Source organism: Neolamprologus multifasciatus, chromosome 9 (genome assembly GCF_963576455.1).
Source record: "Neolamprologus multifasciatus chromosome 9, fNeoMul1.2, whole genome shotgun sequence".
NCBI lineage: Eukaryota > Metazoa > Chordata > Actinopteri > Cichliformes > Cichlidae > Neolamprologus > Neolamprologus multifasciatus.
Window position 1 is genome coordinate 29,352,129 of NC_140447.1, and position 13,421 is coordinate 29,365,549.

At 38.1% G+C, this 13,421-nt stretch overlaps 1 protein-coding gene across 6 annotated transcripts; it reads left to right on the forward strand.

Moving 5' to 3' along the window:
* The first annotated feature begins 229 nt into the window (after positions 1–229).
* LOC146511779 (programmed cell death 1 ligand 1-like) lies at positions 230–8,234 on the forward strand. 6 transcript variants are annotated; one of them, XM_085173500.1, is made up of 8 exons: positions 230–363; positions 3,403–3,717; positions 4,215–4,478; positions 4,673–4,963; positions 6,022–6,125; positions 6,809–6,964; positions 7,326–7,371; positions 7,539–8,234. In XM_085173500.1, the coding sequence occupies exons 1-7, from the start codon at positions 291–293 to the stop codon at positions 7,347–7,349; spliced, it is 1,227 nt and encodes a 408-aa protein (XP_085029626.1). In that variant the 5' UTR covers positions 230–290; the 3' UTR covers positions 7,350–7,371; positions 7,539–8,234. The 6 variants fall into 6 exon arrangements, with proteins under 6 accessions (XP_085029626.1, XP_085029631.1, XP_085029627.1 ...); XM_085173505.1 differs by having other exon boundaries at positions 6,809–6,929; XM_085173501.1 differs by having other exon boundaries at positions 6,833–6,964.
* Positions 8,235–13,421: the final 5,187 nt, after the last annotated feature.

The following is a 13,421-nucleotide window of genomic DNA, read 5'->3' on the forward strand; positions in this document are numbered from 1 at the left end:
GTGAAAAGCGGACGGCCGGTCACCCTATATTTGCATGATAACACTGTGATGGCCTATACTGTTGATCTAGAGTGAAATTATTATATAGAGTGAATTTTCCGTTTAATAATTCATAGAAAGAGTAGAGGAATTTTAACGAGCTTTTATTTTGAAATCAGGTTTTAAGACCTTTATTTTGAAATCAAGTTTCGACCTTGCCGTAATAGGTACTGTAGGCTGGCTTGACACCAGTGACTGCTCCAGAATTTCTCTCCAGTTCCCAGTAGAGTGCTGAAATCAAGCTTCAAAGAATGACTGTCTTCAGATTTCTTGTAGTTTTGGTGGTCTTTCATCTGAACTTTGTGTGGAATATTGCCAGAGGGGGTAAGTGAGGATTCTAGAGTTTTCTAACCTTTTCCAGTCTAAACATTGACTTCAGATCTGTTAATATTAGTCTGTTATGTTGGCATGTTAAAAAAAATAGCCACAAAAAGCAGGAATATCAGAAAACGTATTCACTAATTTATCCTTGTTTTCACATTTACCCCAAGGACATGTAGTGTTTGTTATGTACCAAGGTTTCTGGTTTTTAGTTTATTTCTTTAGTTTATGTGGTTTAACCTTTTTCTCTATATAAACACATATATGAAGTGCTGTTAGGTTTTCAGGGTGTTAGGAAATCAAGCAACCATTCACCTGGAAGAAAGAAGCCTGAAAGAGCAGGAAGAAAATATGTTTAAATATTCCCTTCCTTTCTTTCTATGTGATAACACAGATTGACAGAAGAATAACACTTTCTAAAATAGGCCAGCTGAGTACTGAAAAGCTAATTGTTTATTTGAAAAAACAATGTATACTAACTTTTACTATAATGGCAAAAACAGATTGCTTATTACCAGCACATACCTTCATTCTTACAAGTGGACTTTAGTTCAGTGCGAAGTGCACATGACTAACTCTGGAATCTCACCAAACTGGCTCATTTAGCACAATGAATTCTTTCAGTTTCAAATAACAAAACTAAATACAACACATAAATAAAGTTTTTACATTTCTGTTTTACCGCCTGGACCTAAGTTGTGTTTCTTCATGCAAATAACTAGATATGGGCAACCTGTAAATTACTTACCTATATTTATCAATTGTAACACTCTACTCACTTCTAGTGGTTATTTACTGGTTATTTTGACGATGGATCAAAGAAAGATATAATTTAAACACAACCTTCTTTCAAGTTTAGTGTTAAAGCTAAACTACGTTTCTGTCTCCTCACTTACTGTCAGCTTTTACCAACTCTAAAAATAGAACATTGCTCAGCTACATGGAAACAGATCACCCCTTATAGCTGATTTAGACTTGTGGGGAATCTTTCTAAGCCTTAGCATTCATGCTTTTGCCTGGTGTTTTATATTATCAACAGTACTTAAAAGATCAGTCACAATACGGCAATTATTGCGACTGATCTTTTAAGTAGTTAATAATAATAATAATAATAATAATAATAATGGATTGCGTTTATATAGCACTTTTCTAGGCACCCAAAACGCTTTACAATTCCACTATTCACTCACATTCACACACTGGTGGAGGCAGCTACAGTTGTAGCCACAGCTGCCCTGGGACAGACTGACAGAAGCGAGGCTGCCATATCGCGCCATCGCCCCTCTGGCCAACACCAGTAGGCGATAGGTGAAGTGTCTTGCCCAAGGACACAATGACCAGGGCATAGAGTGCAGGTTACAGATGAGCTTCCCAACCCCCTGAACCACGGTCACCCCCATGACCATTACACAAACTTCCATAGAGGAGCATGGCACAGGCTTCAGTGTATGTTATGTTTTATGGTTTTAGACAGGTTGATGTACCTACTGTGCTGTGTAGATTCAATACAGAAGCATGAATTCTCTCTAAGTTGCTATTTGATCAGTAATTACCTCTCTCTTAACAGCTGCGTGGCATGTGTCTTGATGCATGCTTAATCATACAGGTAAGTAAATCCCCAAAAGTTGATTCCGTTCATGACTGAAACTAGCACCACTGAATGAACAATGGGCTGGGAGGTCAGTTCCTTATTAGTGCAAATTCTCATGACAATTGATCAACAACCACTGCGCTACGTCCAGATGAACAGAATCAACTTTTGGGGATGTGTGACATGTTCAATTTAATTTTCAATTCAATTCATTTTTATTTATATAGCGCCAAATCACAACAACAGTTGCCTCAAGGCGCTTGTGTCATACATATTGCTACTGTAGAAATTGTGCAAGTGTACTTCTCTGTATACTTTTTTTCTTTACTTTCTGTATTTTTATGATAATATAATGTGTTCAGTGCTCTGGTTGGTTGAGGAAGAAACTACAATGTCTGTACACTGGAGCTACAATTTTTTCAATGCATAAGAATAACTTGTGTGTGTGTGTGTGTGTTTTTTTAAATAATCCTTATTTTACCAGATTTGACTGATTCTATTTAAGTAGTGTTATAACCTATATCCAAGATTTAAAGAGCTAAGAAAGTTGCTAGGATTTTGACTTAGTGAAACTTAGTGAGCTTTGGAACATGTGTTTAAAACTCTCTTTTACTTAAACATAACCAAAAAGAATAAAATTTAAAGCAAACTGCTTAATAGCAAAATGTAACAGTGGTCTTGAATAAGAATCAAATTTCATCCTCCAAGAAGGATAATGTTTGAGCCCCACGTCTTGTTTCTGCCTTTTCTTCTTCTCCTTCTTTCTGACCCCTTGAAGCATATCAAGCACTCTAGTGCAAGGCTTGACTTTTTTTTTTTTTTGCTCAGAGTGCCATACTAACTTTGACAAAGTAAACGACAGGCCAGACATTGATCAACTGTATTGAAACATAAAATGCAGTGCTGCTGAACTGTGTTAAAATTACATTCATTTTATTAAACACAAGTAGACACAAGAGTGTAATCCTGAAAAAAAGAAAACTGTATACAGATACATGTTTACAAAGTTGAATTTGAGTTTTTTGTTCAACAATTACTTGTTGAACTTTAATACCACTGCAGTGCAGGCTTGCAACCCAAAATAAAGAAAAACCTAAGCTAATATGATACTATCATCTCTCTACACAGGAAAGGGTAGTGTTTGAGCATACTGTAAAAGAGAAACCTCTGTTAAATGGCATTCCTGATTTGCTGCAGACGTTTGCCTAAAAAAAATTGACAACTCATTTTCTTTCCAGAGTTCATCAAAATAACAAGATAATGTTTTATATTAGAGAATGAGCCCCTCAACACTGATGCAACAAAGCACATGTAACCAAATAAAATGCAACAATACAGCTATACATGTCACAAATGTTGTTTGTCAGGGAGCACATCTAAAAAAAAAAGACTTAAGACTTTTTTTTAATTAAATTGAATTACATGATTTCTTTTGACCTGTTGTGTTACAGATAATTCAGTCTCCTGCGAGTTTGGGAAAAACTGCATCTTACCGTGCACATTTAAACCTGGTCCTGAACTAGTCATCCACTGGATTCAGACAATAGGAAACATTCAGGTCCATTCTTTCTACCACAACCAAGACCAGCTTGGACACCAGGACCAGCGTTTCAAAGGCAGGACATCAATCTTTAAAGACCAAGTCTCCAGTGGAAATGCTTCACTTCAACTGACAGGAGTGGAATTTCAAGATGAGGGGAGATACAGGTGTTACACCAGTGTCACCAGTGGAAACCAGGAGTCATTTATCAATGTGATTGTAGATGGTATGACAAATACAGAAAACACACATTGAAACTTTCCCATAGACACCTGCTGGCTACAAAAAAGGCCACAAACTTAGCACCTCCATCCTGAAAGCTTAGTCTGTATTATACAGACCAAGTGTTCTTCAGACATTTTAGAGTATTTCTAACATCTCTAACATCATACAGAGCCAAGAGTAGAGCCAAGAGAGTAGAAACAGCTGTTCAAACTGAGCATTTAGGTAACAGGAATTATCTGTACATGCAGTGACTTTAACATATAGAAGTTGACCATGAATATCTGGCGTTGCAACAGACAATTATTATTATTATTATTATTATTATTATTATTATTATTATTATTATTATTATTATTGAATAACCACAATCACAAGTCATTCACTCAGTATTGTATCCTCATGTGTCCTGCATTCATTCATGTTGAATTTGATATTATTCGCCTTGGAAATCTTTTTTCTTCTTTTAATTTAATTTGTCTGTTTTTTTTTTCTTCCCAGGTCCAGTCCAGAAAGTAAACATCAACCAGGAAGGAAATATGATCTTCTGCATGTCAGAGGGAATCTACCCAGAACCTAAACTCACTTGGTCCACAGAACCTTCATTACCTTTGGCTCATGTGCCAAATCCACACGTCCAGCGTGATGGGCAACTTTACAGCATCAGTAGTTCTCTGACACACTTAGACAGTGATACTAATATAACCTACAGCTGCACCATCAGCACTCGGAAAAACACAAAGACATCAACTCTGTTTAAACCAAGTAAGTACTAAACAAGATTTGTAGTTAGTGTAAAACTTCATCACATCTTTGGTCTTACTGCTGTGAAATATCTGAATGTGCAGATTTTTCTATTTATTATGGCAAGAGATAACATTCACAGTTTTTCTTTTTGTGTCAGAATCGGACATCAAAATAATTGATTTTCATATTCATCCCTGCTTTGATGATTTCAGCTTCTATCACTTGTCTTGACTCTGAAATTACAATCCCATGCACCGACTCAAATACTCTTGTAACCAATCTCATCTGGAGATTCAACAACAGTCAGCTCATTGCGACACAGATGAAATCCGGAGGAACTTACACAGTTTCAGATAAATGGAAGCAGTACGTGAAGGATGTTTCAAAGACTGGCACGCTCACACTACAGAACTTATCTTCAGATCAGAATGGAATATACACGTGTGAACTGACTAATGCTGACAAGACACTCATACAAAACATAGTTCTTCAGATTACAGAAGGTAAGTTCGAGTAAGGACTTGAAGAAAATTACTGCAAGTTATTTTTCATATTTGTTTATGATCTGAATGTGTAAAGCGCTTTGGGGTCCTTAGGGACTAGTAAAGCGCTATACAAATACAGACCATTTACCATTTACCATGATCTGGAAATTCTTCTGTTACTTCCATTAATGAGACTCATCTTGTTTTAGTTGTTATTTAAATGTTTCCACTTTTTTATTACAAGGTTGGAGGCCTAGAATTTCTCACCAGACTGTATGAAACATTCCAGCTCGTGCTGGAAGTGGGAAATTAATTTATAGGTGTTCCTTATGAACTGTATGCACATAGCTCCACTCTCTTTTACCTGAAGTACTACACAATAAGCAATTTGTTGGTATACATTAATCGAGTGATATCGATTGTTGGCTGCCTTGGTGCTATTACGTCAGTCACTGATGTGCAGTAAAAAAGTTTATATATATGTTTATATTTATTAAGACACTAATGCTCATTAATTGGACATCAAGAAATCATTTTTGTGGTACTCAGCAGAGTAATGTATTTCTAGATTGCATTAGTCTTGAAAAAACACCTGGGTGATTTCAGTTCTCTCTGGTCCCTACTGATCAATTACATTGCTTAGTGGGAGTGATTGGCTGTGGCCATGTTTCACTGAAAAAAAGAAAAAACTATGTAGAGCAGCCTATAAAAGGTTTATAGAGCTTCTGTTGGCAAAGCAAATGTGTTTTTAAAACGTCTTGATGCATTCTCAATCATCAGGGAAAATAAATCTCCAAAAGTTGATTCTGTTCATCTGGACGTAGCGTTTTGTGGGAGAAACGTTTCGTCACTCATCCAAGTGACTGAAGAGACTGAAGACTGAAGAAGTCACTTGGATGAGTGACGAAACGTTTCTCCCAGAAAACGCTACGTCCAGATGAACAGAATCAACTTTTGGAGACAAATGTGTTTTGCACAAAAACACATTCAGGTCGTGAACAGGACAGGTTAAAAACAAATGCCTCAAAATTCCAACAAAAAAGGTTTTCATTATGAATTTGTGTTTTCTGTTGCAGGACAGCCAACTAATGTCATAGGCATTGCTATTGGAGTGCTTGTTGCAGTTTTGGCTTTAGCACTACTAATATTCCTGGTAGTACGTTGTACAAGACACAATACGGTAAGAAGTACACACCACCACTTATTTTATTCTGTGCTATTCTACTTGTCAACCACCAGCAGAATGTGTCTCAGTCACATCAAGTGCGGGGGGGCTTGAGCACCTGCCCCTTTCCTAATGGGTGCCCCAAGTGCCCTTTTCTTGAGGCATTTAAAAAAAAAAACATTTATTATTATTATTTTAATGTGTGTGTGCGTGCGGAGTCCTGCTTGTGCTCCTCAACAATAATATTTAAATGTTAATCACAGTTTTGCTAAATAAAAGGATCTAGCTTGCATCAGTCACATGACCATTAACCAATGATTGCCCTTGACGGCAGAGCGTGCTGGTTATGAACCGGGAATGAGCTCACAAAGAGCACGTTCCCAGTTAAAAACAATAATAAACACACCTGCAATGTTTTAGTTCTATAACATTTTACTTTATTATGGGTTAGGTGCAAGAGTTGTTAAGTGTGGATAATTAAATAATTGTTTATTGCAATAGCAAAATGTGCCTTATTCTCAGATGGACAGCAAGTGGAGAGTGACAGATGAAATGAGGAGATAGTAGGAGGAAGAGAGGCGAAGAGTGATTCACAGGCAGAGCGTAGTTTATTTCTCACAGTTTTGTTGCCTTATGGTTCCAAATGCTGTCACCAATCTTTGCATTTTATTATTATCTCACAACACATGTTTAATCAGCTACCATCTCTCCTATGGACTCAGCAGGAGCAGCAGCAGCAGCAGCGGCACGAGCAGCAGCAGCAGGAGCAGCAACAGCAGGAGCAGCAACAGCAGGAGGAGCGGAATAAACTCCTCAAAAGTAATGGTGCCTCCAATCTCGAGCTCTCTTCCACAGTATGTCTTTATCCTGTTTCATTCTGTCACCTTAAAGAATGTGTGTTGTTGTTCTTCAGCCTGGTTCTATGTGCCCCTTTTTAACTTTGAGCACCCGCCCTTTTAAACATCTCTGATGGCCCTGCTCAGTTATATTTAAGATCTGACTTGAAATGCTGACATCAAAATGTCTGCGGTTTTCAGAGCCAAAACAATTAAACAATTTCAAAACAATTTACAAGATTACGTGGAAACTGTAAAACTTAAATAACTGTTAATTTATCTAGGATCTAAAGACATCTAAAGATATTTAAATTACTCACTGAAGCACTCTGAGGAGGTTAAAGTCATTTATGGTGACAACAGTTTTTCTTTTCCACAGAGTGAAAATGAAACTGGAACATAACATGGAAAATAAACTCTCTGAGGTAATATATTAAACCCTTAAACCCTCAATCAGTAGTGACTTTAAAGTTTTTAAAGTAAGATGCTTTCAAGAAATAATTTTTGGAGGGTATGCCTGTGTTTTTTATAAAATATTTTTCAAGTATTTTAAGTGTTTATGAACTGAATTCTGTTTAATTTCTTATTGCAGGCACTTTTGAGGAGCCAACTACGGTGTTACAGTTACAGACTCCACGTAAATGGTTGCTGCCAGCACCTTGGAATTTTGAAATGATTAACCTATACCAATAAGACATAACATTATGACCACCTGCCTAATATTGTGTTGCGCCACCTGCTCCTGCCAAACCAACCCTGACCTATCGTGGCATGGATTCCTCTAGACCCCGTAGGGTGTGCTGTGGTATCTGGCACCAGGATTTTAGCAAGAGATCATTTAAGTCCTGTAAGCTGTGGGATGCAGTCTCCATGGAGATGACTTGTTTGTCCAGCACACCCCGCAGATGATTGATTGGACTGAGATCTGAGGAATTTGGGGTCCGAGTCAATGCTCCTTCCTTGCTCGGAGGAGGGAGCATTATCCTGCTAAAAGAGGCCACAGCCATCCAAGTATACTTTTTCCATTAAAGGGTGTATGTGATCTCCAGCAGCAAAATAACACTCACAAGGAAGGCAGGGCCCAAGATTTCCCAGCAAAACATTGTTCAAAGTGTCACACTGCCTACACCAGCTTGCCTTCTTAAAAGTGCATCCTGGTGCTAAGTGTTCCAAATGTAGATAGAAAATGTGATTCATGAACTCATGCCTCCTTCTTCCATTGCTCTGTGATCTAATTCTGATGCTCATGTGGCCATTGTTGTACTTTTGGCAGTGGAAAGGGGGGGGGGGTAAAGCTCCATTGCTTTAATTATTTAATCATTAACAATAATATAAAATTATGCAGAAAAGGAATTACTAATGTAAAAAAAAGTGGTTTTATTTATATATGTTTATATATGGCCCCTAGAGACAAAGCACGTACAAACTCCAAAAAGCATATACAAACTCCAAAACACATTTCTAGCGTTAACTGAACTTCAAAACAGAGCTACCCAGATCACTTAAATTACACAATTGAAAGCCTGTGTGTATTGTTTGTGTATTTATAGACAAGCACTCATATTTATTCAAATAATAAAAAAGGGCGAGAGAGAAAAAAGAAAAGAAAAAGAAAACCTCATGGCTCCCAATAAGGAGCCGGCTCGCGTCGTTCACTTCAAAGAGTCGGCTCTAAGAGCCATTTCGTTCGCGAACGACCCATCACTAACTCTCACATCCTACTGCCAGTACCATTATCAGACCACATGGGCTAATCTTTGGTCCCCACATGCATAAATGAGCTTTGATTGCTCATAGCTCTGTCGCTGGTTCATCACTGTTCCTTCTTTGGAGCACTTTTGATAGTTCTTGCTCTACCTCATCTCCTTGAACAAAATGGTATGGAAATATTCTTAACATGAAGAAACACAATGATACACACAAAAACTGAGTGTAACTCACGATGTGTAAGAAACTGTATTTTTGAAGCTGCTTACAATGTGAGCATACATTTTAAATGTTTGGCTTCTGTTTTTATGTTTTAGCTTTTCTGTGAAGCACGTTGTGATTTTTATCTTGAAAGGTGCTATACAGATAAAACCTTACTTATTTGCTTACTTATGTAAATAGAAACAGAAGAAATTACATTTTCTTTAATTCTTCTGGAGATTTTAAGAAAATGTAACTTTTTAAAGAAGTTGCCATGAATGAAGTGTCTGTCCTCTGACTTTATTGCTGGATACATGTGATTGAATTCAAATAAGATACTACAGCTGAATGTATTTTTGATAAAATCAAGGTGTTTTTTTCTTTCCTGTCTTGAATCAGGGTTTGTAATGTTGCTGCAATATTTTGATAAAGCCGAATAGTTAGAATTTTTACTGTATTCATATCCATGTCCTCATTTTATTAACTGTACAGACAACATTCAGAACCATTGCTGTCATTTGATTTGTTAAGCTTACATATTTGCTATGTATGTAAACTGAGCAGTGAGCAGGTGAGGTGCTACAGTGTATTGCAGCAACAGTATTTGTGCAAGTCTATGTTTCTTTGTCCTGTCCAAATATGCAAATATGCTGGGTTCCTCCGACATCCAAAGACATGTATGTTAGGTTAACTGGTTACTCTAAATGGATCATAGGTATGAAAGCAAGAAGAATGATTGCCTGGCTTATAATTTTTTATGTAAATATACATCAAGTTGAGAGAATCAATTGCAGATCAAAGCAAAACAGCTCCACTTTTCTGTTCTGTTTGTGTATTTTTACTTCTTTTGAATCAATAAGCTGGAAAAAAAATGAAGGTTTTTATTATTGCACTAAAATCCTATTTTTTGAAAATGCCTTCATGTGCCTCTGAATATGAAATACTGCCAGCTGTGGTTGTCCGATCTTTACCATAACAATATTCAACACATAAGAAATTAAAGTTGACTGATATATATTTTAGAATCAAAAATTACTTTTGCTTAATTACAAAGGAATAACAGATAATGTCAACTGTAAAGCAAGACACATTGTTAAATATTGAGAAACCTTTACACATTCAATGTGAAAAACAGATTTAACTGATCAAAGTACTTGGACATTACACAGATAAAGCAGTGTTAAGATCTTGTTTAAAACACAGTGTCTCCACATAAATATGAAGAAAAACCTGTGGTGAAATTAACAAATATGACAAATGTTAACACTTGCCTGGCTGATCCAGAGCAGTGAGTCACAGAGTCTGGAATGTCCGATATATATATATATATATATATATATATATATATATATATATATATAGAGAGAGAGAGAGAGAGAGAGAGAGAGAGAGAGAGAGAGAGAGAAAGTGAGAGAGAGAGAGACTAGAATAGCCTTTTATTGTCATTGCCGTGTACAACGAAATTATAGGTCCCCCACACCAACTGTGTGGGGATACAATAGAAATATTAAGGCAGCATGAATAAGTAACAAACAGGAAACATAAATACAAACTCAAGAAAAGCACACACTGGAGAGCAAAGTGCTTGGAAGTAGTGCAATAGACTTGATCCTAGTACAGAGTCCCAGTGTGAGTGGACTGAGTGATGAGGCTTGCTCAGATCATGGCTCAGATTGGTGAGTTGGGTGGACAGGGGTGGGGTGTGGGGGGATAGTGTTTGTTAACAGTCTGTGTGGCCCTGGGAAAGAAGCTTTTTGTGAGTCTGGAGTTGTGGGACCTGATTCACCTGATCCATCTCAAATGTACTGAGACACTATCCACTCACCATCCGTCTGACTAGAGACGTGAGTGCTATAGGTGTGCAGTAATTAAGGCTGTCTATACCAGTCTTTTTGGGGATGGAAATAATGGTGGCCTGTATAAAGGTGGAAATGGTAGCATGAGTCAAGTAGAGGTTCAACAGCCTGGTGAGGATGCCTGTCAGTTGGTCCACCACAGCCCTTGGGGTGAACCAGTTTTTGGCACAGCATTTTTTTGGCATTTAAAAGCCACAGAGACACTGTGTTTGGAAATACATGTGTCTCAACTTTTCTGATACTCCTGACACATACGGGATCACCCTTATGACCTCACAGCACATTGTTCATTCAGTGGTGCTGGTTTCAGTCATTGTGCAATGTCCTGTTTACAAATTGGGAAAACCTGCAGTCAACTGCGACTGAAGAAAAACACTTGGATGAATGACAAAAAGTTTCTCCCACTGAAAATGCTACATCCAGACGAACAGAATCACCAGTGTAGTTACAACTTTTTCCCAGTTTCTATTCGTACAATGGTGGCTCAAGAGTTGGTAGTTCACCTTGTAATCGGAAGGTTGCCGGTTCGAGCCCCAGCCTGGACAGTCTTGGTCGTTGTGTCCTTGGACAAGACACTTCACTCGTTGTCTACTGCTGGTGGTCAGAGGGCCAGTGTCCGGCAGCCTCGCCTCTGTCAGTGCGCCCCAGGGTGGCTGTAGCTACAGTGTAGCTGCCATCACCAGTGTGTGAATGGGTGGATGACTGGTTGTGTAAAGCACTTTCGGGTCCTTAGGGACTAGTAAAGCGCTATACAAATACAGGCCATTTACAAATTAGTATGCCATTTATTTCACACTCCCCTAATCTTAGCTGTTCACTAAAAGACAGATTTAAAGAAAGGCCTCTTCCTCATTCATTTAGACAGAAACTTGAAAAAAATTGAAATCACTACTCATTTACCAAGATGGTTGCTTACTGGTGAAATGTGCATGGCTGGATCAAAATTTATTATCTAGAAAATGTAGCTTTGGTGTTTTTAAGATTGTCAAAAGCCTGTACTTTGGGGCCTAATCATAACCAAGACGTGAGTTCACACAAAACTAAATTCCTGACAGCAAGACTTCTAAGAGGTCTTTCCCTGGTAAGGGTGGGGTGTTTGTCTTTAGGTCTACACAGTGTTTGTATTGTTCCTTATCTTTTTTTTCTTCTTCTTAATCTCTTAATCAACTAGATAAAATAAGTGAAAGGCCACACATTAAGTAACTGGACTGACACTTGATGCTAATGGTCGTGAACTGGGTTAAAACTAGACACGTTTCTAGTAACTATTAGGCCAACCTCTTTTTGTCTCCAGTTAAATAGCAGCAAAGCTTGTTGCAAACCTTTGCCTCAAGGTTAAATAACAGATTTCACAGCGCATAAAATGGACTGAAAGTGGATCAATGATATATATATTAAATCCTGAAAAGTATTTGATATATAAAACTCAAATTTCACAGCACTCATCATATATGTTTAAACGTCAGATGGTTAAGCAGGAAATGTTCTAAAAACTAAGCTTTTTTTTTAAAATTTGCCATAATGTGGACTTTATGAGAAACACAAAGAAAATAAATTAAAAAACAAGATGTGGTTTGTACTATAAATAATCATCTTGATGTTTAAAGGAATTAAAGAGCTCAAGATACTGATTTATTTTTACAGTATTAGAGAAACATAACTTAATTTTAACTTTTAGTAATCCCTAAAACCAGAACATGAACATGTATTATAGATTGGCAGGTACTCATAGCTGTCCTGTTTGTATTGACCAATCATGTTTGTGTCACGGCTGGGGCAGCAGTCATGTGGTGTTTGTAGGAAAGAGGACCCAATATGCAGGAAACGGCTAGATGCAGGTGAGTGTGGAAACACTGGGAGAGCCCGGTGGCATGATGATAATCCCCACCACCATCTTGTAAAACGCCTGTGCAGGCGTGAGCTGGCTGTTCGCGGGCTCATAGAAATCCTCCCGGTACCGTTTAGAGTGTTTTCTGCAAGACTGGGGTGCTGGCGTCTGAGAGGAGGAAAGGGATGAGTGGGTTGAAGGGTAGGTGCGAGGAACCGTAGCATTTAGGCCCTCCAAGAGCTAGCTGGGTCCTGTCAAAAAAGTGAGCGCTGCTGCCCCAGCCGAATCCACTGAGTCTATACTTTGGTCGGCTGGGGCAGCAGTCGTGTGGTGTTTGTAGGAAAGAGGACCCAATATGCAAGAAACTAATAAACCTAGAACACGCAACATAGAGAGGAACACGAGATGAGAACAGAGAAACACCAACTAACGCAGATGAACCGACAAGGAACACAGGCAGGCACACACTATAAATACACACAAGCTAACAAGGGAATGACACAACAGGGGGGAACACAGCTGAATCTGAAGTAAAACAGGAAACTCACAGACTGTTTTACAACACAAACTCAGGGACATGAACAGAGCACAGGAGGGAGAACACTAAACACAAGAACCAAACCCTAAGAAATAATACAAAATAAGAATGAACAAAAACCATAAGATGACACCAAAATGAAACACAAAACGCTGGGTCAACAACCCAGGACCATGACAGTTTGAACAGGCTTTAGTCGCACACAGGCAAACAATACAGTATGTGGAACTCAAAAAAGGACAGTGTCAGCCAAAATACAATGAATAACAATCAACTGTCATTGTAATGGAAATTAGGCTTTTTTAAATGCATCGGCTGACATACAGAAATGTAAATCTTTAACCC

What these genes read in the sequence shown, in the direction of transcription:
- LOC146511779 (XM_085173500.1), top strand. Translation starts at nt 291, where the DNA reads ATGACTGTCTTCAGATTTCTTGTAGTTTTGGTGGTCTTTCATCTGAAC. An exon ending in AGTTCTTCAGATTACAGAAG is followed by an intron (nt 4,964 to 6,021) that starts GTAAGTTCGAGT and finishes TTTCTGTTGCAG; the next exon opens with GACAGCCAACTAATGTCATA. An exon ending in ATCTCGAGCTCTCTTCCACA is followed by an intron (nt 6,965 to 7,325) that starts GTATGTCTTTAT and finishes TCTTTTCCACAG; the next exon opens with AGTGAAAATGAAACTGGAAC.